Below are 22,698 nucleotides of genomic sequence, written 5' to 3' on the forward strand. Positions count from 1 at the left end.
GTTTGCCGTGTCACAACGAGTGAATGCGCCGATAATTCCGAATGCTGTGAGACGTCAGAAATGTTGACGCACAGGCCATGCATGACCCCGGTCGATCTACCCAGCGCATCCACCACCGCGGGTAAGAAAACGATAAACATCGCCAGCCTCACGTAATCTTTACCCCAAAAAACGACAGATAGCATGGCGACCTCTCGCGATGCCCCGAACCCCCTACGACCCTACTACATCCCGCCATCTATTGGTCCGCCGCCCGACGTCCCGCAGAACCAGACGTCCTCGTCATTACCGCCCGCTTTCAAGCCCAGCAACAGTAGCAAATCGAGTCTGGGCAGTCAGGCACGCGACATTCTTTCCGACCTAGACTATGACTCGTACTTCCCAGAAGCCTCGCCTACGGTAGCCGGGCATGCGAAGAAGCTGCTCGATCATGCTCTGTGGAATTACACGAGCGTCCTGCTCGCTCAACCATTCGAGGTCGCGAAGACGATCTTGCAGATACACGAGGCAAAGGGACAACTGGCAGGCTTGACGGGTGAGGAGTTTGGCCACAAGAGCAGGCCCCAGAGCTTTGCGAGCGGAAAGTTTGAGGATGTATGTATTGAGCACTGGAGGGGCTTTTGGCATGTGAATGTGGGCTAATCGATGCAGTACCCGCCCTCTGATGAGGAGTCTGACGAGGACTCGCCAGGATACTTCACATCTACTGCCCCGCGCATGAACCCCACGTCGCCGTCGCCATATTCGCCGTCTGTCTCACGATCGGGCGTCTCAGAATCGAGGTCCCCACGGCGACGCCAGCGACGCCTCGATAGCCGATCCCGGTCACGAACACCCACACGGCCCCCACCATCCGCCGTACGGAAACTAGATCTCAAGCGTCCAGACTCACTCCTCGAAGTGATAGGACAGTTGTGGCAGAAGGAGTCTGCGTGGGGTGTGTGGAAGGGCACCAACTGCACTTTCATCTACAATTTCCTGCTTAAGACAACTGAGGGCTGGTTCAGGAGTCTGATATCAGCTCTGCTGAACATACCAGACCCAGGTCTCGTGGGCTCAGCAGGAAGTGGAATCGGAGGGCTAGATATCCTGGACAGTCCGAGCCCGCTCACGTCCCTGGGTGTTGCTGTCGCTGCTACAGCTATCGCAGCCACTCTCCTCGCACCCCTCGACATGGTGCGCACACGCCTCATCATCACCCCCATCTCATCCTCGCCACGATCTATATACCCATGCCTTTCCCTTCTGCCCTCTTTCTCCGTCGCCCCCAGCCTCCTCCCAGCTACCATAATGCACGCCTGCGTCCCCACTCTCATTTCCTCCTCAACACCGCTCTTCCTCCGTTCAACGCTCAGCATCGACCCTATCCTTACACCGACCACCTACTCCTTCAGCACTTTCCTCTCCTCCATATCCGAGCTCTTCATCCGCCTCCCCCTCGAGACCGTCCTTCGCCGCGGCCAGGTCGCCGCACTCCAGGACCACGAAACCCAGCGTCTGGCATCTGAGTACCAGGCCCCTCCCAGCCGTGCTAAGAGCCCAGCGTACGGTCTGGACAAACCAAGCTCCTCTGACCAGAGCTTCAAGACTATCGTGGAGCCGGGTCAGTACAGGGGTGTTCTGGGTACTATGTGGTTCATCGCTCGCGAAGAGGGCATCAGTGTTTCGACCCCGAATGCTGCTAAGGCAGCGAGTGCAAAAGCGATGGGTTTCTCTAGGCCGCCGCGCACAAGGAAGGGTCAGGGTATGCATGGGCTTTGGAGAGGATGGAGAGTGGGTGTTTGGGGGCTGGTGGGGATTTGGGGTGCTGCTGCTCTTGGAGGTGGCGGCGGTGAGTTCTAGACTGTGATATTGCAAGTTAAGCACTAGGCACTTGAGCGATGATATTGTTTGGTAGATTATGTTGTTTTGCCATGATGTTCGTATGCGCACGTTGGGCGATGCTATATACACCACTCCTAGCTGATGTTGAACGAATAGTTTTTGTTCACCCGACTTGATGTTTCAATCATTTTTAAATTGTTGCATCATATCACCTTCTTCAACAAAACTCACAACCCATACTATGGCTTTGTAGCCCAACCAGATAGAGTGGTATGCTGGTTTTTCTTTTCTAAAAACTAACAACGGTATCTGGAAGTGGAAAGTCCGACAGCGCACGGCATGCCAACTCACCAAAGCGGGTCGACTGCACCACGTGAATGTCGCAAACGCAGCACGAAGCTGTTAAAGACTTTCTCACGGAAATATGCTATCATTGCGTAGCAGTAAAGCCCAGCACGCAGAGGAGTGCTCAGAACCCCGATGGTGATGCTTGTGTTAACCGGTCTAGCCTAAGCTAGTCTAGCGGTTTCCTCACGTGGAAATACCGTACCACCTCACTTCTTATCAGCCACCACCACGTGTTGATTGTGAGCGTCAGCTTCAATTGGCTCTTGGACTTTGTTTCACCACACACATCGAAGCCAGAGAAAATTTCAACACGTAGACTTCCATCATGGATACATCCACGCCTGGGAAAACTCACCATAACGTCACATCCCTATGCACTTTCAATCCGCCCAGCCGACATTGAGGAACTCTCAACTATGGCCTCAAAGCTTGATATGAGTAGCGATACAATCGGACTTGTACATAGCGCCGCTCTCACAGAGATGAGTTTTCTTGGAAACAAATCCGCCGATTCGCCCCATGAGTCTTCAGTCAGCATGTCCCTTGCTCTCACTGCCCTCAATTTTACGCCTATTGGTATGCCATTACATGTATATTTCACCAGAGCTCGGTGTCGACTTCCTTGGAGCATTCTACAGCTGTAGGCAGCTGCAGAAAGATATGTTGGACGAACTTAGACCTGCCTTCGATCTCGACAACTACGTCAACGAGCACGCACAGCCCTGTCGCCACGAGCCAAGCATTTCTGTCCGCGTGGTACCATCCACGCCTCGATTCCACATCTTAAGGCATGTGACAGTATTCGTACGAGTACCGCGCAAGGATACAAGATTACGCTGTTGCTATAACTCAGTCGCTGGGCTCTTCCCTCTCTATATGAACGAACTCTGAGACTAGTTCCTGGCAACCATCCAGGTGGCTACGGTAAAGAGCTTGTCTACAGCGACTTGGAGTCATGGCCAAATCGCCTTTTTCTGAATTATGTGGTGGAAGGCAAAGTGAACTGCAAAAGGATAAGGTTCAGCCTTCCTGGTCTACAGAAAAAGGATGATGGAGGAGACAAGACAACGCGCCCCGAAAATATCATCATACCAGGCACAGAAATCTTGTACGGCATGCATATTACGGAGGATAAGGCGGGTGCCCAGACTGAGAGAACATCCCTGAGTGACGTGCGGTTCCGCCCAACGACAGAAGGATCAGGGGGCGCAGTGGCCACGCGCTGAACGGCATGGATTCCAGGAGTTCCATCAATGAGAATATCGGATGTAACGAAAGCGAGGCGCTCGCGTTCGGCTCGCTATCCGAGCAAGGTGGTCGGAACCCAAGGCAAAGAGACCCAGCCACACGGAGTGTTTCCTTGTGAAATGACATGAACTGGACTACATGTTACAACTAGCTGTTCCTTGAACAGCCCCACTCCGTTCCCTTCTCTTGCTAGATGAAACGCTTTGCAGTGAAATTTTCTGCCTTATCGCGTATCTAACGTATCCAATGCTCATGCACCGCAGATTGTGTACCACACCTGGGCAACACAAGGAAACGCTATCCGGACGTTGCAATCAAATTTCCGGCTTGTCACGCCACAAGAGATTTCAACAGTTCTCACAGAATCTCACATGCCTTGGCACCTGTCGGCGGGTCTATCGCGGTCACTCTCTGAACGATCTGATATCGTTTGCGCGCAACTCCCGACGTCCATGTTCCGGTCCACTAGCGGGTCCGACATGGTGGCAACGACGGCGGTCGCGCAAACTTTCCACACGGCATGCTAGGCATCGGCATCGGGTGGAGCTGGTGTTGACAGACAGCGGCCCGTACGTTACGAAGTATAACCACCGGCACTCAACTCCTGGTCCGTGCACGCCACCACCGAATCACAGCCATGGAATTCCTCTTTCTAACACTCTTCTGGACGAAATGGGCGTCAAGTGTTTCTAAACGAAACGGCGCTACGCCTGTCAAGCATTCCACACAGGAGACCAGTGTTTCGTCACATCGCGGACTGCAATGAAGTGTCAGTAAACGACCTTGGCAGGACCCGTAGAAATCACATCCGCATTGACTTTACTTTCCGAACCAGCAGCTTCCGTGCCTCCTTTCAATGAGTCGCATGTTTTCACAAGCGCTGCTACGCTTAGAACGGCCTAAGGATCACGGTCATGTCCACTTCCCAAGAGATCCAGAACACCCACAATCACGGAAGGAAGACTGTAGTTGTCGATGAAACCTGCATCCTATCTCCTGGAATACCTACAACGGGAAATTGTCGTCCGTTGGGAACCAGGTCACCGGTGTCTAGGCGCCTGGCTTGCATGAAGATGTTTGGTACAATGCGTGGAGGACTTTTGATATAAGAACCAGGACGACCGTCCAACATCTACAACTCACCAGCAAGCAATACATTCGTTTCAATCGCTTTCTACACTCGCTTTTCAGCACTTTACATTCGTTCCTTCACTTCTTTTTACCAATTACTACACAAGTTTCATTACTGCTAGCCAGAATGAAGTTCTCCGCCTCCGCCATCGTTCTCAGCGCCGTCGCCCAAGTGGCCACCGCCCACTACTTCTTTGACACCAACCTCATTGGTGGTGTTGCCCAGCCGCAATTCAAATACGTCCGTCCTTCCACTCGCAAGGTCGCCTACAACCCCATCAAGTTCTCCTCCAACCCAGCCGCCGACATCCGTGATGGCTCCACCGCCGACGGTCCCGACATCGTCTGCAACCAGGGTGCCGCTAAGACTGGTGGCAAGGTCCAGGTTCTGACCGTCAAGGCCGGCGACGACGTTACCGCCAAGCTCGGTGTTGGTGCCAAGTTCCAGCACCCGGGCCCTGCCCTGGTCTACATGTCCGCTGCTCCCGGCAGCGTCCAGTCTTACGACGGATCTGGCGACTGGTTCAAGATCTTCGATGAGGGTGACTGCGGCAGCGGTGACTTCACCAGCAACTCCTGGTGCACCTACAACAAGGACACTGTCACTGCCACCATCCCCAAGGACACCCCCGACGGCGAGTACCTCGTCCGCTTCGAGCACATTGGTGTTCACCGCTCCCACGTCAACCAGCCCGAGCACTACGTCTCCTGCATGCAGGTCAAGGTTACTGGCGGTGGTAGCGGCAAGCCTGGCCCCATGGTCAAGTTCCCCGGTGCTTACAAGGCTACCGACCCCTACGCCAACTTCAGCATCTACAACGGCCGCAAGGCCTTCCCCATGCCCGGCCCTGCTGTCTGGAAGGGCGGTGCTGCCGCTGGTGGCTCTTCCTCTGCTCCCGCCAAGGAGGAGGTCTCCCCTGCCCCTGCCGCCCCCGCTGCCCCTGCTAAGTCCACCATGGCCACTGTCGTCGCTCCTGCTCCTGCTGCCCCTACCAAGGAGGCTGCCCCCGCTGCTGGCTGCGCTTCCATGTACGGACAGTGCGGTGGCAAGGGCTTCACCGGTGCTAAGTGCTGCGCCAAGGGTAGCTGCAAGGCTGCCAACGACTGGTACTCCCAGTGTGTCTAAGAAGCTAGCTCGTGTGCTAGGATTTACTCGGAGATTTGTGTATACTTCCCCTTCTTTGTGTCTATAAGCGAGGCGTTGCATTAGTGAGCCTCTGTTTTCTTGGGCACGGGTTCTCTAGTAGAACACCCCTTTAACTTTCTGCTTGCCTGGTGGATGTGGTTCAATCCTGTATCATAGCAATATCACATCATTAGTCTTTATTCCAGATTCCCTTTTCCTGTGCATTTTTCGTATGAGAGTGAATAAGAATACTGAAGACAGGTGTACAGTAATGTAAAGGTTCTTTCCATCTCTATAGCCATCTGCCCAAATTATGGGCCTTGGTATTCAGCAAAACCTGAAACGATAGAAACATGCATTAATGTCACCATTCAGAACTCGAATGGTTGACCATTAATCGACAAAGGATCCCAGTGGATTTGCATCAGTTTCAACTTTTCTTTCCAGTCTGCTTGGTCCTTGGGAAGATCATGCGCATTTTCGATGCGATCTAGTATCTCCTCGTACAGTTCAGCTGGTAGTCGTCGACCAAAAGCCAGGTTGAGATTCCGTCGATACTCTCGCCGCAAATCGCGCGACACGAGTGGTAACAAGGCATTGATGAGAGGTCCCTGGAAATGGAGGGCATTCATACCTGACAAGGACATATCAAATTAGTTGATGTGATTACGTGTTTAAGTTGATATCTTACCGAATGTTTCACCCGTGATGAAATAGTTTAAATAGAGAAACGCATGGGCACAGTCCAGCGGGCGTTCTGGATACGGCTCGGCTCTGGGCTCCTGGCTCAGTAGAATTTGGAGGAATGCCTCTATTTCATCGACCGGCACGGAGCGCTCGAACAAGTTCAGTCGCGCTCTTCCCAAAACGTCCATGCGCAATATGAGAGCAAGTGGAAAGGCTCTGACATTGCCGCGCGGTACCTGGGCCATTCGCTTCAACTCGAGACAAACGCGTGATGTAAAACGCGCTATGGGGATGTCGACGTTTGGGCTGAGCCTGTAACCTGCGAACCATGCGTAGTCGTCGTCGTCAAAATTAGAGTCCAAATCGTCTGAATCACTGACTTCTGATGCTAAGTCCCAGTCATCGCCAAAATAGGTATCGATAACATCCACAGCAGAGCCCAGGGATTTATGACGTCCAGGGGTATCGAGCCTTTTCATGACAGCGATCCAAAACGACGCAGCCATCTTATCTTCGCCTTTGTTTGAGAGATGTTCGTATTGAACAAGGCTGATTCTTACACCGAAACTGGCGAACAGGAGTTGAGATTCCAAGTAAAGAGCCCAGCTTTTGAGTTGGAGTGGGGTCCAGTGAGACACCAGCGCATCTTCTTCTAGTGGGTTTTCTGATCATAGCAATAAGCACATATCCAATATCTTAGTAGATGAAAGCTTTTCAACATACCTTTGCTTGTTAGAGGCGAATCAGCCTCCCAATACCGCTCTCTGGCAAGATCCCGGACTTTGCCGGAAGCTCCTCCTTGGGTCTTGAGATCTGTACAGAGTTGTTCCAGCTCAAGCACGAGCTCGTGTGTAATGTATCGCAATCTGACATGGTGAGCACACTTGCGCACCGTCTTCCACCGATCAAGCAATTGCGATTTGTCACTCGTGTCTCCGAGCTCTTTGCATACCCTCACAAGGTCTTTCAGTGTGCGCGTCTTTCGCGTCTTTGGTGTCTTGCTATAAGAACCGCGTCTTCTACGTTTGCCGTTGCCTTTGCTAGACAATTCGGCGGTTTGAGCTGAAACAGACGTAGTAGTAGGAATACCACCCGCGCTGGCGAGACGTGCCCGATTAGCTTGGATGAGTGCCAATAGTGAAGCATTAAAAGCCTCGAGTCTCCCGGTGCCCGATGGTACGTTCGTAGATGAGCTGGCTTGCATCGTGATCGCGAAGTGGTACATATATTTAATGAATGTTTCAGGTGTGCTGAGCTGCTCGTGCGGGTCTCAAACGTAAGCTTAGATATGGGAGAAGATAGAGATGAAAACTCGTAAAGAGTAGCCGCAAACATCGTGGATAAGGCCGTCTTATGACTGGAGAGACATGTCGGATACGATTACTGTGCCGCAGTGCTGAATGCATGCTAGGCTACAATAGGCAATCCCTTGTTGCCCAACCCCAGTCCCCGCGGATGTCGACATGCGTCAGGGCTAGGTGGCTACCAACTGAGCTTCATACCACGGCAGACTTCATCTGATGGTGTTTTGGTTGTGAAGTGATGATGATGTGAAGAACCGTCAGTTGGGGAGGCACGCTGGAGGATAGTGTTGCTGGCACGTGCCAGGGTGTGACGTCACAATTCCCGAGGTCTAGTTCATCGAGAACACGCGCCCGCCAACAGCTGGGGCATCTGCATCACTCCGGGTATGTCGAACGAATTTCCATTCTCATTCAATCTCAAAGTTTTTGCAAATTACGACGGACAGCAAATGGCCTCATACTCGAGGACTACCAAGATGCGGTAGTGTCGGCGATCGCGAGACCCCACAGCCCACACATTACCGGGAGTGCAAATACCGGCAAGTCAAGTCGATACAGCAGAAGCAGAACGTGATTGCTGATCGCACGTATTGCCCCAGTCCGCCTTCTGCGGATGTCAATATTCCTTTTCCTTCGCTACCTAGAGATGAGGTCGTCTCCCGCCTGTTGTTCAATGCGAAACCAGTGAAAGTTCGGCTGAGTGCGTGGTGCCTGGGTTCTGCCCTAGGCTGCTACACAGCTAGCTAGCTATAAACACTACCACAGAATCCGTAAAGAGAACATCGGTGTAACAGCGCAGATAATCTTACTATTCCACCACATAATGTCAACCCATAGTGTGTCCTCAGTGGCTGTCACGGATTCCCCTTTGCACGGTCGCAATATGCCTCACACCAACACAGACGACGTAAAGGCCGCTTCATTGCTAGGCCTACCAGCCAAGCTACGCCTCAAAATGTACGCCGAGATGTCGCCTCCGCTTAACGGCTATATCGCAGACTACTAATCTCTTTTACTCTCTTACAAGAAGCTTAAGGCTAAAGCCGAAATCAAGATTGTCTAAAACATGCAACACTTCCTCAGAGACGTAATAAGTACCTAGAACAAGACCTATAGCGCACCGCTCCGCATCAATATCCCTATCCAGGTCAATCAGATCACACATGTCGAGATCAGAATCCCGACGTCAATTCTAGATAGACCGGATGCGTTTGCCAGGTTTCCAGCCGCTTTTGCGCTCTTGCCTTGCTTGTATATCGCTAGCCTCACGTTTATATTCTATGACGATAAAGACGGCTAGGGGGAACATCACTCCGTCTGCTCATAGAGAACGCGTCCTCAATTCTTTTCGATTTGAAGATCATTTATCAGATATGGTGACGAGAGACATGAAGTTCTGCCTCGACAACGATACCGATTCACCCCACGCTCCCGGCAGCAATGTTGATGAAATCAGATTCATCTGGGAAGATCAGCTGAAGTCAGTCACGAGTACTTCTTACTCTGAGAGGGTCAAGGGTCTTGGATATATGGGAGCCTATGAGCTTTGGTACCTAAGGAAATCGACAAGTTCTCGTGGCATCTTTGGTTTTTTCTGGAAAAGGAAACAGCCTTAAACGTACTATCCAGTATCGCAAGAGGAACTTGGCTGTGTTCGCAGTTCTAGTGTTATCAGCGGTCTACGCACGGACTCGATGTTTAGCACCAGTACATGCTACATCTACTAGCAGATATAAGACATCAGAAGCTAGTGTCTCGGGGAGTACTTTCCTGTCTAGAGCCAAATGGAAACATCGTAAGCAAACAACATGAAACACCACAGTATTGTCAATACTACTAGCTTCATTGCAAGCATTCAGATTTCGAACACGCGCTGTGTTCTTGGTAGACGTTGGGCATAGAGCAAAGAACTTTGAGTGTATGGAATATAACATCGCGGTATGAATCAGCTTCTGCTCTTCTCCGGCTTGACCTCCAAAGCATACTTACAGCATCACGCTACGAACACTAATAGACTAAGTGCTCAAGAACACTATGGACGCGGAAGACCCAAGCGAGCCTGGCGTTAGCAGTCGCTCTGTGCTTGCAATTGATCGACCCACCGAGAAGCTGGACATAGCGGGTCATACTCGACCCCTCGGCAGTGAGTCAGCTATGAAGGATAGCTCACCTGCTACGAAAGGTACGACACAGTCTGCTGGGAACCTCATCAACATCACCGAGCTGTTAAGCCTCTCGTGCTTCCAGACAACCGCCACAGGAAAACCTCACTAGTGAAATCGCCTGACTGGAACGTTGGTAGCGAAGGCCCATGAAGCATACTATACTGAAATGCATGCAACAAACAGAGGCATGTAGCCGAGATAGTGGTCGAGAGCTTTTGGCTTGGATGGCATGTGATAAGCAGTCTTGCCGAAACCGTTGATTGATGAAAGCCGTGACCGTCTATGACTGCTCCGCTCATGAGCTCGGGAGTAGCGTATCCGAAGGTAGCGCCGCGGATCTGTAATTGTCAGAGCTCTGCAGCGAATGAACCTTAATTTACCCGGCAATATCTCCAGCTGCAACTGACACAGTAAGCAAGGTGCACATTGTGATAAGCAGCCAGGTATGGCAGGTCGGTAATAAAGTTGACGGATGTGGGCATGCAAGTCGTGTCGTGCGACATAGCGTGCGCGAATGGCCGCGCGCACGGAAGCGGGGCATCTCCTCCAAGCGACGGCGCTTTCCCGGGTCGATCATCACAAATAGTATATGACGGCCCCTGTGTTGACATGGGATGCCGTTCATCGCCCCTTGCTTCTGCTTCGGTCATACCTACTATGGCAGACACAAGCCAAGAGGCCGAACCTCACAGCCTTTTCACCTTTTCACATGTCGCCACTGCAGCAATCACCTACCTGATCGTCGCAAGTGCTTACCACTTCCTCACAGCACCATCACCACCATCGGACATACCATGGATGGGCTACGGCAAAGGCTGGATCGCCGACTTTCGCAACTTTACTGCACTGACGAAGAGCAAAGAATGGTTGTTGGCTGGGTACAACAAATACAGCCGCGACGGCAAGATCTTTGTGTTACCCGCGACGCTTGGCATGCAGGCTGAGATTGTCATGCCTCAAAGTCAAATGCGCTGGATGTTTGATCAACCAGATTCTGTACTGAGTGCGCATCAAGCGCATTACGATTCCCTGCAGGGCGACTATTCGTTCATCAACCCTTACATCTTGAAAGATGCTTACCATGAACATGTCCTTCACAAGAGCCTTTTTCGAAATCTCACTGCGATCATACCGGGTCTCGAAGAAGAAGTGCCACGAACGATTGCCGACATTTACGGAACAGATACAGAAAATTGGAAAAAGTTGGACGTCCTGGAGTCTTTCATGGAGATGATTCCCGTATTGACCAACCGCATGCTTCTTGGAGAGTCACTGTGTCACGAGAAGAAATTCTTAGAAGCGGTACTGAGCTACACCAAAGACGTCATTCGCAATCAGGCTATCATGTTTCTTGTCCCAAAGGCGCTGCACCCCATCGTGGGAACGGTCTTAAGTCTGCCTGTTAAGTACCACTACTGGCTGTCTTCGAAGTTCACAATACCCATGATCAAGCAACGTATCTCGGATTTCGAGAAGAAAGATGCCGGAGACCCTGAATACAAGAGTTGGAAGGAGCCGAATGACTTCATCACGTGGAGCTACCGAGTTGCGCAGGCCGAGGGACGACCCGAGGAGATGCAACCCGACCGCATCGCTAAGCGCGTCTTGCCCCTCAACTTCGCCAGCATACACACGACGTCGATTACCGCCTTTGAAACCATTGTCTGCATACTAGGCTGTGAGCCAGAAGTTGTCGAACAGTTGCGCGAAGAAGCGCATCGCATTTTCCAAGAGGAGGGAAGTTGGACGAAAAATGCTCTCAGCCGTATGTACCGCATCGATTCTGCTATTCGCGAATCACAGCGTGCCTCGCCTATCGGCCTTACGTTCGTACACCGCAAGGTTGTAGCGAAGGAGGGTGTCACAACACCGGAGGGTGTGCATCTGAAGTACGGAACGCTTTTTTCATGTCCATGGGGAGCGATGGCCCTCGATACAGACATGACCGAGAACCCAGAAGAGTTCGACGCGTTCCGATACTCGCGACCGAGAGAAGAATACGAGGCGATGAGCACGGAGGAGAAACAAAACGTTGATGCGCTGAGACTGAAGCAGACGGGCCTTGTCACTACGGGTGTGAATCATCTCCCTTTCGGCCATGGAAGGCATGCTTGGTAAGTACCCTCTACTTTGATGTCAGAATCTTTGCTAACGATGATGCAGCCCTGGACGCTTCTTCGTCTCTCATGAACTCAAGATTATCTTCGCCAACTTGCTACTAAACTACGACTTTAAGCCACTTGCGGAGAAGCCTAAGAAGATGTGGGTCATCAGATACAAGGTCCCTCTGCCAGTAACGATTGAAGTGCGTCGTAGGAAGAGCGCATGGACACCTCAGACTACCTCGCAGGAGTCATGAGGAGAATGTAGTAATATGCGACGAATTCCCGGAAACATGACACTGAAACGCTGCTATATCCTTAGAGAATTTCGGATTCGTCATAACGTAAATAGTAATTACACGCCCAAGGAGGCTAACCACATACCCAGCTCAACACCTAACTGACCAGGCTGATCATACATGACCAGATGCCCCGCCGCCTCAATCTCCACCACTTCTTTGGCACCTAGGGCCTCCCCAAGCCTGTGCGCATCCTCTACAGGAATCCAGTTATCTTGCTTTCCCCAAATGATCTTTACAGGAAAACTTCGCCCCACCTCTACATACCGCCTCTCAACCTCCTCCGTATTCCGGTTCGCCGCTTGACACAACTGGCGGACGAAACCTTTCTTTCCACCTTCTGCGAGCCACGGCGCTTTGAGCACGCCCATTGTACCAGCGTTCATTGTAGTGTGTGCAGCATTGCGGATATATGATTCGAGGATGCCTTCAAAAGCCATGTCAGGTAGGTTTTCGAATGCCGTGGGGTTCTCTGCCACGCTTTTGAAGAGAGGCTGGCCGAAGGGGCCGATGGCAACGACGCCGATTAGGCAGAGACTGGAGTAGCGGCAGTCGTGTAGTAAGTTGGCACGCAGGCTCATTAGTCCGCCATGGTCGTGAGCGACGACTTGTGGAGCTGTCTTCCATGACTCGGTTGTCTCCCAGTGCTTGAAAAGGGCGGCGAAGGCTGAGGTTTGGCGAGCGAGATTGCTGTCTAGTCCCTCCACTTCGTTCTTGGGGCTGAAGTGGACATCAGGAAGAATTTGTTCGATGGGTGAATCTCCAAAGCCAGGGTTGTCGAAGAGGTAGACGCGGTACTTGCGTGATAGAGCCAGTGCGAAGGGTGCCCAGACGCGGGAAGACCAAGGAGTGCCGTGTATAAAGATGAGTGGTTGTAATGTTGTAGCGCCCAGCGACGTCCATTTGATATCGAAGGTATGTGTTGAGGATTCGAAGTGAAATGTGTTGTTAAGGACAGTTGGGTCGCTCGATGACGGCGTCATGTTCGTCTTAGCTGGAAGCTAGGTATAAGAGGAGTGTCAACTATGGTATATGGTGCCAGTTGTGTGTGGATGCATATACAGGTAGATGGACAGGCTTATATACTTCCCATGTACATGATATGAAGGCATCGCAACCCATCGTTGGTTTGCTTACACCTACGATTGACGCTCAATGAAGACATGCACGTCATGTCATGATTCCTGTGCCGAACAACATGCGCTTATCATACGTTGCTTTCACAGCAAGAACAATGCTATATGTCAGCGATATGCCTGCATTCCTGTGTTGTCATGGAAGGTCTAACGGCCGCATGTCTTGAAAGTGACCAATCAGAGTACCCGCGAGCAAACATCGCAGAATTTGCCGAAATGGCATTTCGTGTATGTTCAATCACACGGAAGACAGATGCATGCTCGACAAGTTGCTAAACTTGTAAGAAATGTACATGTGCTATGAGATTGTTCAGCTATACTGCTACTGCCAGTACTGAGCTCCGAGCTCATCACCGAGCTTCACATCATCGCCCTCAACGATAATCTTCTTAACCACAACTCCTACCACGTCCCATTTGCTGTTCGTCTCTACAGGCAGGCCCGAGTCCCTGCGCTTACCAGTAGCGTCTTCATTGCCAACCTCGCGCACGACTTCCCAATTGTTGTTGCCAATGTCGACAAGCCTGGCGCGTTTGTAGCTCGCGTTGGAGACCTGGCGATGGGCGACGACGAAGCCAGCCTCGTCTTGTTCCTTGATCCACTTCCTGGCCTCCTCATCTTGCCAGATTTTCTGGAGTGCGGAATCGGCATCCTTGAGTAGTCGCACACTCTGCTCGTCCGCCTCGATTGTGCCAGCCTCTGTGCCTTTGTCAAGCGGCTTCTGTAGTAGGTGCGTGCCGCCGAAGCTCTCGACGAAGTTTCCGTTCTCGGCGTTGAAGAAGATGACGTCTTTGTACCTGAGGAAGTCAGTATATGGTACATGGATTAGACGTATAGTCTTTGGCGTACCATCGCGTGCCAATGTCATCGTAGTCGCGGTCTTCGAGGGCTTTGGATGTGTACTTTGACGTCTTGGAGACGAGCTGGCCGCAGGGAACCTTGTCGGCAGGGAGAGGCTGAGGTAGAATCGCGAGCTCGGGGATGATGGAAGGAGACAGTGGGCCGTCAAGGTAGCTGGGTCGGCGAGAGTACTTTGCTGCCATGATGAGGAGCTGTAGCTGAAGCTGTAGTAGTGATCTGAAAGTAAGTAGAGTGCAATTGAGCAGTATGATTAGCTGGAAAGTGTCTTCGAAGCAAGCTATGTAGCTGTACCCAGATGCGGAGATGCCCTCGTGAGGGGTCAGCAAGCTTTATGTGATCTCATTGTACCACCGCTCTGGTTGGCAGGAAACCCCGCTCGCCATGACCACGATCTTCTCAGGTCACGCTCATGCTACGCTACCAATTTCTGGGACCTTCGAAATCATCCCAGTGATGATGCGACGCGTACCTGCAGCGGCAGAGTGGTGTGATGGATCAGGTGGCCATGATGAGGTCGGAGGCATGGCGTGTTGTTGTACCTGACTACTCGCGTCAAAGTGGACCCGGAAGGACGCGGCCGACCATCCCGGGCTATCTTCGTCGCACACGCATGCAGCGACATGTCAAGCATCACTATCATCAACAGAAGATGCATTGAACCAGAAAATCGATGAGAAGATTTTCCATTTCTTGAGCGGAGCTAGTATTCTTTTTTTTCTTATCATTATTTACAGCTTTTGGCGACCTCCATGGTGATCAGCCGCGCAGCTCCCCAACCATCATATGGACCCCGGCTTCATCGCCATAGCCTTCACGAATGCCTCCATCATCGGAGGACCCTTTGCGCTGATCCCCTGCTCAATGTCGAGATCAGGATCGGCTTTACCCATCGCGCGTCTGTAAGCTTCGCGCTCACCAATGCGACCCAGCCATGCCAAAATGCCCGGGTAGTTGGTCAAGTCCATTGGCTCAAACTTGCGCATCGTTGTGAAGCACCACCCCGTCATGGTCTCGGCAGCGGTGAACTCCTCGCCTGCAAGCCATTTGTTGTTTTGAAGACGGTTTTCGATATGGCTCAGCATCTTATCACAACGTGCGACTTGGCCCTTGTAACGAGGGTCGTCTTCGCCAACCATGCCGCGCGACATGCCCCTTCTGAACAGTCCAGACTGCAACGAGCCATTCGCGAAATGAAGCCAGTAGAGGTAGTCTGCGAAGTTCTTGTCTTGCGGCTTTAGGGCCAACCGTCCGTTACCATACTTGTGGATGATGTAATCGGTGATGGCGCCAGATTCGGCAATCTTAACGGGGTTGGACGGATCGGTAAGGTCTTCAAGGACGGGTGAAGCACCCATAGGGTAGACCGCCTGAAGCTCAGGTGGTGACAGAAGTGGCGAGCGTTTGTACAGCTTCAACTCGTAAGGAATGTTGAGCTCCTCGAGGAGCCATGGGATGCGCTCCCCTTGGCCGATTTGGAGGTGGTGAACGATAAGTTTCGGTGATGACATTTTGTGTTGGAAGGTGTAATGAAGGCTCGTATGAAGGAATCGGAGGTCTTCAACTGCTCTTATATTCCGAATATCTTCGGTCACTCGGTGATCGACGTATCCGGCAAGGACCTAGGTAGCAAGAGTAGCAAGCTCCGCTGACTCTGATTCGGCGACTTGCAGCTCAGATAGTGGAGGCTGTGGATTGTGAACTCCATTGCGCTTCGCAAACGTCGCGATTTATGTCGGATCGGAATTTAGGCATCCGCAATTTGGGTTGTCGAGATTTACGCCCTGGATCCACCAAAGTTGTAGGTCGACGGTGTGCTGACAAAATCCCAGTCACGTGTTGCTCGGCCGATCTCCGGAGCACCAACGCTGATTCGCCAGGCACAAACTCGGAGAGATTCATCACACACCAAAGGGGACTTTTCGGATGTATCGCGATGTCAGCACTACAGTTCTAGACATGTGAGGAACCAGTCTTTGTTAATCCCGACGTTCCGTGTCCCGTTTGCTCGATGAAGTTGAACAGGCATCGGCTTTTGCGCGACGATCTCACCTGGGCACACATGAAGGCGCCAACAATGTGCCATAAGCAGAGATATTACGATCTATCTGTACTATCACAACACCACCCCTTCAGGAATGAGCGCGTCATCTGGAACACTCTCCCAATCCTCGTACACCTCCCCCAGCCGATCCCGCAGTGTCCTGTCGACCTTCTTCTGATACAGGCTGACAACACGAACAATCGCATGCTCTTTCTCATAAGCCGTCCTGACATGCGATCCCTTATACCTGAAAGTTTCGAAGACATCTTGATCCCACTCAGTCTGATCGCGACCAATTCGTGCATAGCTGCCTGTATACCCAAGGTTGTACTCGATCGCTCCACATAGCATATCGATGACTGCTTCAACAAGCTCGGCATCGGAGAGTGTTGCGAAGTCACTCTCCAAAGCGTCGTCATCACCCATTGCCTCACAACGGCGAAGGTATTCGACGGAGAGCGACTTCCAAGCTTCGTGGTCAATCCGGTACAACGCCACGACCTGGCGGACAGAGTACATGTAGTCTCCGAACGGTCCCTTGCAATCTTGACGATCAGATAACCCGGTTAAGCAGCCCCGGAGTGGGAAGCCGTCCAGCCAGTGCAGCTCGACCAGTCTCTTTACATGGACAAACTTCTTCGCATGTAGACCGTCATCAGTCTCCTCTTTCTCCTTGTCGAACTCAATGTGCAGTCTTGAAGGTGGAATCTCGACCGCGTTTTCACCCCTAGTGAATGCCTGGTAGAATCGCAGGAATGGGAAGAAGTCCAGGTTCCGGACTGTCCATTTGATCCACAGACCTTCTCTGACCGTGGAGTAGTAGAGGAACAGGGTTTCGGAAAAGATCGCACGATCGACATAGGAAAGCATCGGAAGGTCGTCGACTAGGTTGCCTCTGACATCGATCTCCAGGACACCTTTCTTCGTTGTCCTGTTGCCCGACCTGAATATGCCTTGGTCGTGGTTGTTTTGGCCATCTGTCACCCTCTTTGATGGCAAAGTATACATGTCGTGCTCCAGTTTGTACAAGTAGAAGGCTTCGTGGGCGCCAGCTGTAAGTCCATCCCTCGAACGAGTTGCGAGCTTGACTCGTCTCTCTACAATCTTTTCGAGCGCAACTTTTCGGACGGCATCTCGCACTCTATGCTCTCTGGTCGGCTTTCGCGCGCGGATGTCTTTTACGCGCTTTTGCCGTATGTTATAGTCCAAATAAGTCTTGCTTCCCATTGATCCTCGATTAACCCGCGTCCTCTTCGTCATATCAGGGTTTCTTTTCGTCTTCTCGTTATCCAGGCAGATGTCGTATATCATGTTGCGAAGCTCACAAGGTAGATCTAAGAACTGGAAGAACGGCTGCCTCTTCCTTCTGAGATTGTAATTCTTGACAGCCATTCCTTGCTTTTGCCGAAACTCCACCAAAACTTGGGACCACAGTATCTTCGCACTGGCTACGTCTGATCGACGCTGTTCTTGAGTTTCTGTTAATGTAGTCGCAGACCATGGTCTCTTCAACTCCTCGAGCGCAGTAGAGCAGATTGCGACAGCTGGTGTAGACATGGTTCAGGAATTGTTGGTTCGTGGTCCACTGCATGCATGACTGTAAACCTATAAATTCCTCATGCGCTTCGTTTGCTATAATTCAGCTTGCAATCACGGCAATTCTCGTGTTTCGTGGTTTCGCAAGCAGCAAATACTGGAACATACTGGACTATGAAGCGCGTGATAGCTCACAGCGGCGAATTGCAAACAAATATCCAACGTGCAGAGACATAGCATGGTCTTGCTCAACATAGAAATATGTCACTAAATCGAACGTCAGGCAGTGACCGTCGTCCATAGCTTGGCCTGACCAGGAAAGACTGGGGGCCAAACTTAAGGATTTCCACCCTAAATTTCTTGGACCAGGATCGTTTGCCTATGTAAGCTCAAATTGAAACCCATAATGCGCCGCGAAATCATTCACCAAGACCTGATGTGCATTGCACTCCCGGCAAGTGCCTCTACTGGCGGAAATCTTTACCACATCCGGCATGCAATATACAAGACCATCTCGCACGGGCTCCAGGTTCTTAAACTGATCGAGACTTAACCGAGTGGTCTTCAAAAAATGGTCGACACACAATGCCATCAGCTGTGGTTCGGCATGCTGAAACCAAGATGGAGCATAATCTGACCCAAGCTTTTTGAAGATATTGTAAGCTCTCGTGGCCCAGTATGATGAGTCGATGTAATCTTCTTGACAATCCTTCCCGTTCCTTGCAAGACGATCTTGTAAGTCCATGTACGCGATGGTTGGTCTGCTGTATACAAGTCCTCCAAAAGGGTATGCAGTCTTAGGTCCATAATGAAACGTCCTTATCATGTCAATCTGCGTGTCTAACGTCCCATCCTTGAGCTCGACCATGCGAAACTGGAGGCTTTTATCGTTTCTTCGTCGAGATAATGCGGCTAATTGGGGTCTTGCTATATTCAATTCTGTCTTGACCTCCGATAGCTCAGCTGTTTGCGTTTCAAACTTCTTGCTGACATCATGCAACTGGGCTTTTGTCGTCTCAAGCTCTGTCGTTAGCGAATGGATGCGCTCTTTGAATTCTCTTTCGTTGGCTTCTGTGGCCGTTGTGACATTGTGTTTAATACGTCTTCGCACAAGCGTAGGCTTAGTGACCGATTCGATTTTCGGCTTGTAGCTTTTGACTTCACGCCGCAGCTTTTCGATCTCGTCTTTCGCTTGATGAAGCTCGGCTTCGACTCGTTGCAGTTCTTCTTGCGTTTGGGCGAGTTGAGACTTGGAGATGATATTGTCTGCCCCTCCCTCGTGTGAATCCACTCGCGAAAGCTGGGCGAACTTGAAGGACGTGAAGTTATCTGAGCAATCGTCCTTGACGGGCTTATCGAGAGACGTATCATCCGCGAATTTGCTTTTAGGCGCCTTACTCAGTACAGAACCGGGTGCCTCATCGGTTGAGGTGATTACACCAAGCCTTGAGAGTCTCGCGATGACGTCGTCCATTTCTGTCATGATAATTGCCGGGTATCGTAGTATTGGTGTTTTGAGATAGATGAGTATGTATTCCGAATCGCTTCTGAGGAAGAGGGGAAGATGAACGGACACAAAAGGGATTTTACCTTAAGCCTCGTGCATTTCCCCTCAGCTGAGGCCTCCTCTTACCAATGCACCCATATGCATAAGCTGACCCACGTGTCATCCCGCCTGTGGTATACGGCTCTCGTTTTGAGGTAAAGTGACACAGCATACTTTTCTATCATCTCAGTACCTATAGGTGTCGAGTGGCTGGCCAATTTTGACCAGTGGCTGCGCATGCTCGTTCGCTGACACGCGTCTGCAGATGCAGCTCGAAAACCGGTCAGTGCCTTTGTGACCAATCAACGCCCTAGCATCTTAGCAGGGTGTTGTCAAAATACACGGATGGTGGAAGCGCGATGGTAAGGTGGTGAAGGTCGGCCCATCCATAGATAGCGCCGGAGTGGCGAAGGCCCCACCAACGCCTTGCTTCAATCGCGCATCAACCGCTGCAGGGTAACAACAACCTCTTGTATCACAAACCCCACAACATGGCGCGAGGCAAGCTCATAGTGTTCGAGGGCCTGGATCGCGCAGGCAAATCAACGCAATGTCAAATGCTGGTTGAAGATCTGCAAAACGATGGGATCAAGGTGCGGCATATGCGGTTCCCTGGTACGTGCGCGTGGATAGAGAGCCATTCGCTGGCGCGTGGATGCACGTTGAATCAAACTATGTTGGAGACTGACAAAGGGTATATAGATAGGACGACACCGATTGGCAAAATGATCAACAGCTACCTGAGTGGCCAGAGCGAGCAAGACGACCATGTCATACACCTTCTGTTTTCTGCAAATCGGTGGGAAGCAGTGTAAGTCAAACATCTTCAACTACGCCTCAACCTCGAGTCTAAACGTGTGCTCCAGACCATCTATCCAAGCCGACCTCGCAGCCGGAACAACAATAATCGTAGACCGTTACTACTACAGCGGCTGCGTATACTCCGCCGCCAAGCAAAACCCCAGCATGAGCCTCGAATGGTGCCGAAAACCTGAAGTCGGGCTTCCACGTCCTGACTTGTGTCTCTTCCTTGACATCTCTGCTGACGACGCTGCGAAACGAGGTGGCTATGGTACCGAGAAGTACGAAAAGAAGGAGATACAGGATCGTGTGCGCGAGCTGTTCGAGACGATGATGCAAAAGAAGGAGGGCGAGGACTTTGTGCGCATCGATGCGGGCGAGAGTATGACGGATGTGGCGGCGAAGATTAGACAGGAGGTTGATAGGTGTATTGAGCGGGTTGCGAAAGGACAGGTGCCACTAGGAACGGTGGAAGGGTGGTAGATGTTCTCGTCTAGGAATGAAGCAGGATCACTTGTCCTCGTCGTCGTTCACGTTCTCCCCCCATGTCTCATCGAGATCTTCGTCCAGGTCAACCTCGAGTTCGTCAATGTCTGGAAACTCCTCCGCATCCTCTTCGACTGTTCCATCCGACTTCTTCTTCCGCTTCGTCTTGAACATTACTTTCAGCTCCTCCTCGCCGTACATGCGCAAACTGAGCTCTTTCATCAAGTCTGACCATCTTAGCGAAGTATGGCAGCTTGGACATGTTCCTTGGATTGGAATGAGCGCATCTGCATTGCTTTCCTCTGCAAGAAATTTCTGCGACATACAAGCCATATGCGACACTGCACGGCACGTTTCTACCGGGCAGACCAGCGCAAGCGAGTCCTCAGCACTCGTGCCTAATTTGCAAACAACACAGGTTCGTTTTTGGCCATCTCCTAGAATGTTCTTCGACTTCTCGACATGTGCCTTACAGTCCTCGTACGCCACGGGGATCGCTCGTATTATTTCTGGAATGAAGTGCGTGCGCATCTCGCTCTGCACATCCGGTGCAAGTTTGGGCAGCTCAGCCGGTGTCACTCTGATGGTAACGTCCTTTCGTAACTTCGTCTTCATTTTAGAGATATGTTTCTCCCATTGCGCGAACACGTCCTGAGCGAAGAAACGGATGTTCAGCGGCCATCGGCTAAAACTCCCGACACCTAACAGATGGTGTAGATTCTTCAGTCGCGCTTCCAGCGACATTGGTGGTCGCGGTCTTTTGACTGGTGATGGGTTCTTTCTGCCTTTTTGAAGCTCCTCCAGCCTCGCGTCGCGCACCTCTCGCTCTATGTGTCGGGTGGCGTGCGTGTTTTGCCACGCCCATTCGAATTGCAACGCGGCGGCTCTGGAGGGGAAGCCAGTAACGATGCACGTCATCTCCCACGGCCGCTTCCCCTGCATTGATGTACGCTTCGCGCCGCCCTTGCTTGAGCCATTGTGCTGGCCTAGACGACGCGCCGGATTGGGGGTGCTGCCAATGTAGAATGCTTTTCGGTTTTTGGAGCGGAGCAGGTAACAGCAGTAGAAGGCTGGGATGGGCCGGCTTTCGATTTTGACAGAGTCGGCCATGATTGAGTTCATGACAAAGATGAAGTCGTGATGTTATTGTTGATCGCATCCCAAAGCGTGCAGCCGCCAGTTAGGGCTGACGGGATGGTGCAGATGAAGTGTGTCGTGATTGGTGGGCTGGGGTGCTTCCCGACGAGACAACCTTGCTACCGACCTCACCTGCAGCAGTTCAGGCGTCGAGGTGAATTTAACTCAGAGATAGAAAGACCGCGACAGTATACGATAGGAATGCGCAATGCTGCTACTGCTACGCTTGTTGTTTCGAGATCCGGTATGGTGATGCAAACAAGTGGCGAAGATAGCCGTGCATGTGTTCACAGTGGAAAGTAAGAAGAAGTAAGTCGCAAAGGACTGTATCTGAGTCAGATCAATATGTGCTTGTTCTGGGAGCCAATGTAGTTCGCTGGTCGTCATCATGGTAGAATGCGGCGCAAAAGAAAGGCCGAGGAGGTGAGGTCGGCAGCCTTGCGTGCAGTCGCCAGATCGGCACGACGTAGCTCTCAGACTTCACCACACAACTGCAGTCCAAGGTGGCATCTCGATGCCGCATCAATGCGACGAACGTATTGACTTGAAGTGCTCTACATGTCTCCGTCGATGTGACGCACAGAGTCGAAGCGTCGTGCATAATATTAGCCGTGCCCTGCTGCACCAAGCTTTCGACGTTCTGGGTTCGGTACCAGGTTGGGCGGGCGTGATATGCATCCGCCGTTAGCGGGAATCTCGCACCCTTCAGCGGACCCATCCATCCTCTCCATATCTCCTCCACCTCGCCTCGCCAACCTCGCTGTGCACGTGCTGCCACAACCACGACGGTCGCTAACAGACAACTCTCTAGTCGCACTGGCATTTGCCTCTGTTACGAGTGAATTGCACAGTCTAAGCGGCCGAAAGCGGTCGCCTGCCGCTGTAGAGGCCCCATGCCTACGCCTATATCTCTTCGATAG

General features: G+C 51.7%; 11 protein-coding genes across 11 annotated transcripts; 4 read left to right on the forward strand and 7 right to left on the reverse strand.

Annotated features, from left to right (window-relative positions):
* Nucleotides 1-183: 183 nt before the first annotated feature.
* J4E85_000579 (uncharacterized protein) lies at nt 184-1,842 on the forward strand (the record flags this gene model as incomplete). Its single annotated transcript, XM_051464869.1, has 2 exons — nt 184-594; nt 652-1,842. The coding sequence occupies 2 exons, from the start codon at nt 184-186 to the stop codon at nt 1,840-1,842; spliced, it is 1,602 nt and encodes a 533-aa protein (XP_051331390.1).
* A 2,836-nt stretch (nt 1,843-4,678) lies between these two features.
* J4E85_000580 (uncharacterized protein) lies at nt 4,679-5,677 on the forward strand (the record flags this gene model as incomplete). Its single annotated transcript, XM_051464870.1, has 1 exon — nt 4,679-5,677. One exon carries the CDS (start codon nt 4,679-4,681, stop codon nt 5,675-5,677), a length of 999 nt encoding a protein of 332 aa, XP_051331391.1.
* A 371-nt stretch (nt 5,678-6,048) lies between these two features.
* Nucleotides 6,049-6,870, reverse strand: J4E85_000581 (uncharacterized protein; the record flags this gene model as incomplete). The annotated part of the gene is made up of 2 exons (XM_051464871.1): nt 6,049-6,311; nt 6,369-6,870. 2 exons carry the CDS (start codon nt 6,868-6,870, stop codon nt 6,049-6,051), a joined length of 765 nt encoding a protein of 254 aa, XP_051331392.1.
* A 3,620-nt stretch (nt 6,871-10,490) lies between these two features.
* J4E85_000582 (uncharacterized protein) lies at nt 10,491-12,192 on the forward strand (the record flags this gene model as incomplete). The annotated part of the gene is made up of 2 exons (XM_051464872.1): nt 10,491-11,947; nt 11,997-12,192. The coding sequence occupies 2 exons, from the start codon at nt 10,491-10,493 to the stop codon at nt 12,190-12,192; spliced, it is 1,653 nt and encodes a 550-aa protein (XP_051331393.1).
* Nucleotides 12,193-12,290: 98 nt separating this feature from the next.
* J4E85_000583 (uncharacterized protein) lies at nt 12,291-13,217 on the reverse strand (the record flags this gene model as incomplete). Its single annotated transcript, XM_051464873.1, has 1 exon — nt 12,291-13,217. The coding sequence occupies one exon, from the start codon at nt 13,215-13,217 to the stop codon at nt 12,291-12,293; it is 927 nt and encodes a 308-aa protein (XP_051331394.1).
* A 475-nt stretch (nt 13,218-13,692) lies between these two features.
* J4E85_000584 (uncharacterized protein) lies at nt 13,693-14,413 on the reverse strand (the record flags this gene model as incomplete). Its single annotated transcript, XM_051464874.1, has 2 exons — nt 13,693-14,167; nt 14,220-14,413. 2 exons carry the CDS (start codon nt 14,411-14,413, stop codon nt 13,693-13,695), a joined length of 669 nt encoding a protein of 222 aa, XP_051331395.1.
* Nucleotides 14,414-15,010: 597 nt separating this feature from the next.
* J4E85_000585 (uncharacterized protein) lies at nt 15,011-15,739 on the reverse strand (the record flags this gene model as incomplete). The annotated part of the gene is made up of 1 exon (XM_051464875.1): nt 15,011-15,739. One exon carries the CDS (start codon nt 15,737-15,739, stop codon nt 15,011-15,013), a length of 729 nt encoding a protein of 242 aa, XP_051331396.1.
* A 605-nt stretch (nt 15,740-16,344) lies between these two features.
* Nucleotides 16,345-17,664, reverse strand: J4E85_000586 (uncharacterized protein; the record flags this gene model as incomplete). Its single annotated transcript, XM_051464876.1, has 1 exon — nt 16,345-17,664. One exon carries the CDS (start codon nt 17,662-17,664, stop codon nt 16,345-16,347), a length of 1,320 nt encoding a protein of 439 aa, XP_051331397.1.
* A 523-nt stretch (nt 17,665-18,187) lies between these two features.
* Nucleotides 18,188-19,291, reverse strand: J4E85_000587 (uncharacterized protein; the record flags this gene model as incomplete). Its single annotated transcript, XM_051464877.1, has 1 exon — nt 18,188-19,291. One exon carries the CDS (start codon nt 19,289-19,291, stop codon nt 18,188-18,190), a length of 1,104 nt encoding a protein of 367 aa, XP_051331398.1.
* Nucleotides 19,292-19,845: 554 nt separating this feature from the next.
* On the forward strand, nt 19,846-20,638 carry J4E85_000588 (uncharacterized protein; the record flags this gene model as incomplete). The annotated part of the gene is made up of 3 exons (XM_051464878.1): nt 19,846-19,969; nt 20,057-20,165; nt 20,221-20,638. The coding sequence occupies 3 exons, from the start codon at nt 19,846-19,848 to the stop codon at nt 20,636-20,638; spliced, it is 651 nt and encodes a 216-aa protein (XP_051331399.1).
* A 27-nt stretch (nt 20,639-20,665) lies between these two features.
* On the reverse strand, nt 20,666-21,763 carry SLX1 (Slx4p interacting protein; the record flags this gene model as incomplete). Its single annotated transcript, XM_051464879.1, has 1 exon — nt 20,666-21,763. One exon carries the CDS (start codon nt 21,761-21,763, stop codon nt 20,666-20,668), a length of 1,098 nt encoding a protein of 365 aa, XP_051331400.1.
* Between the last annotated feature and the right edge of the window lie 935 nt (nt 21,764-22,698).

Source organism: Alternaria conjuncta (assembly GCF_024043145.1).
Source record: "Alternaria conjuncta strain BMP 0040 chromosome Unknown scaffold_1, whole genome shotgun sequence".
NCBI lineage: Eukaryota > Fungi > Ascomycota > Dothideomycetes > Pleosporales > Pleosporaceae > Alternaria > Alternaria conjuncta.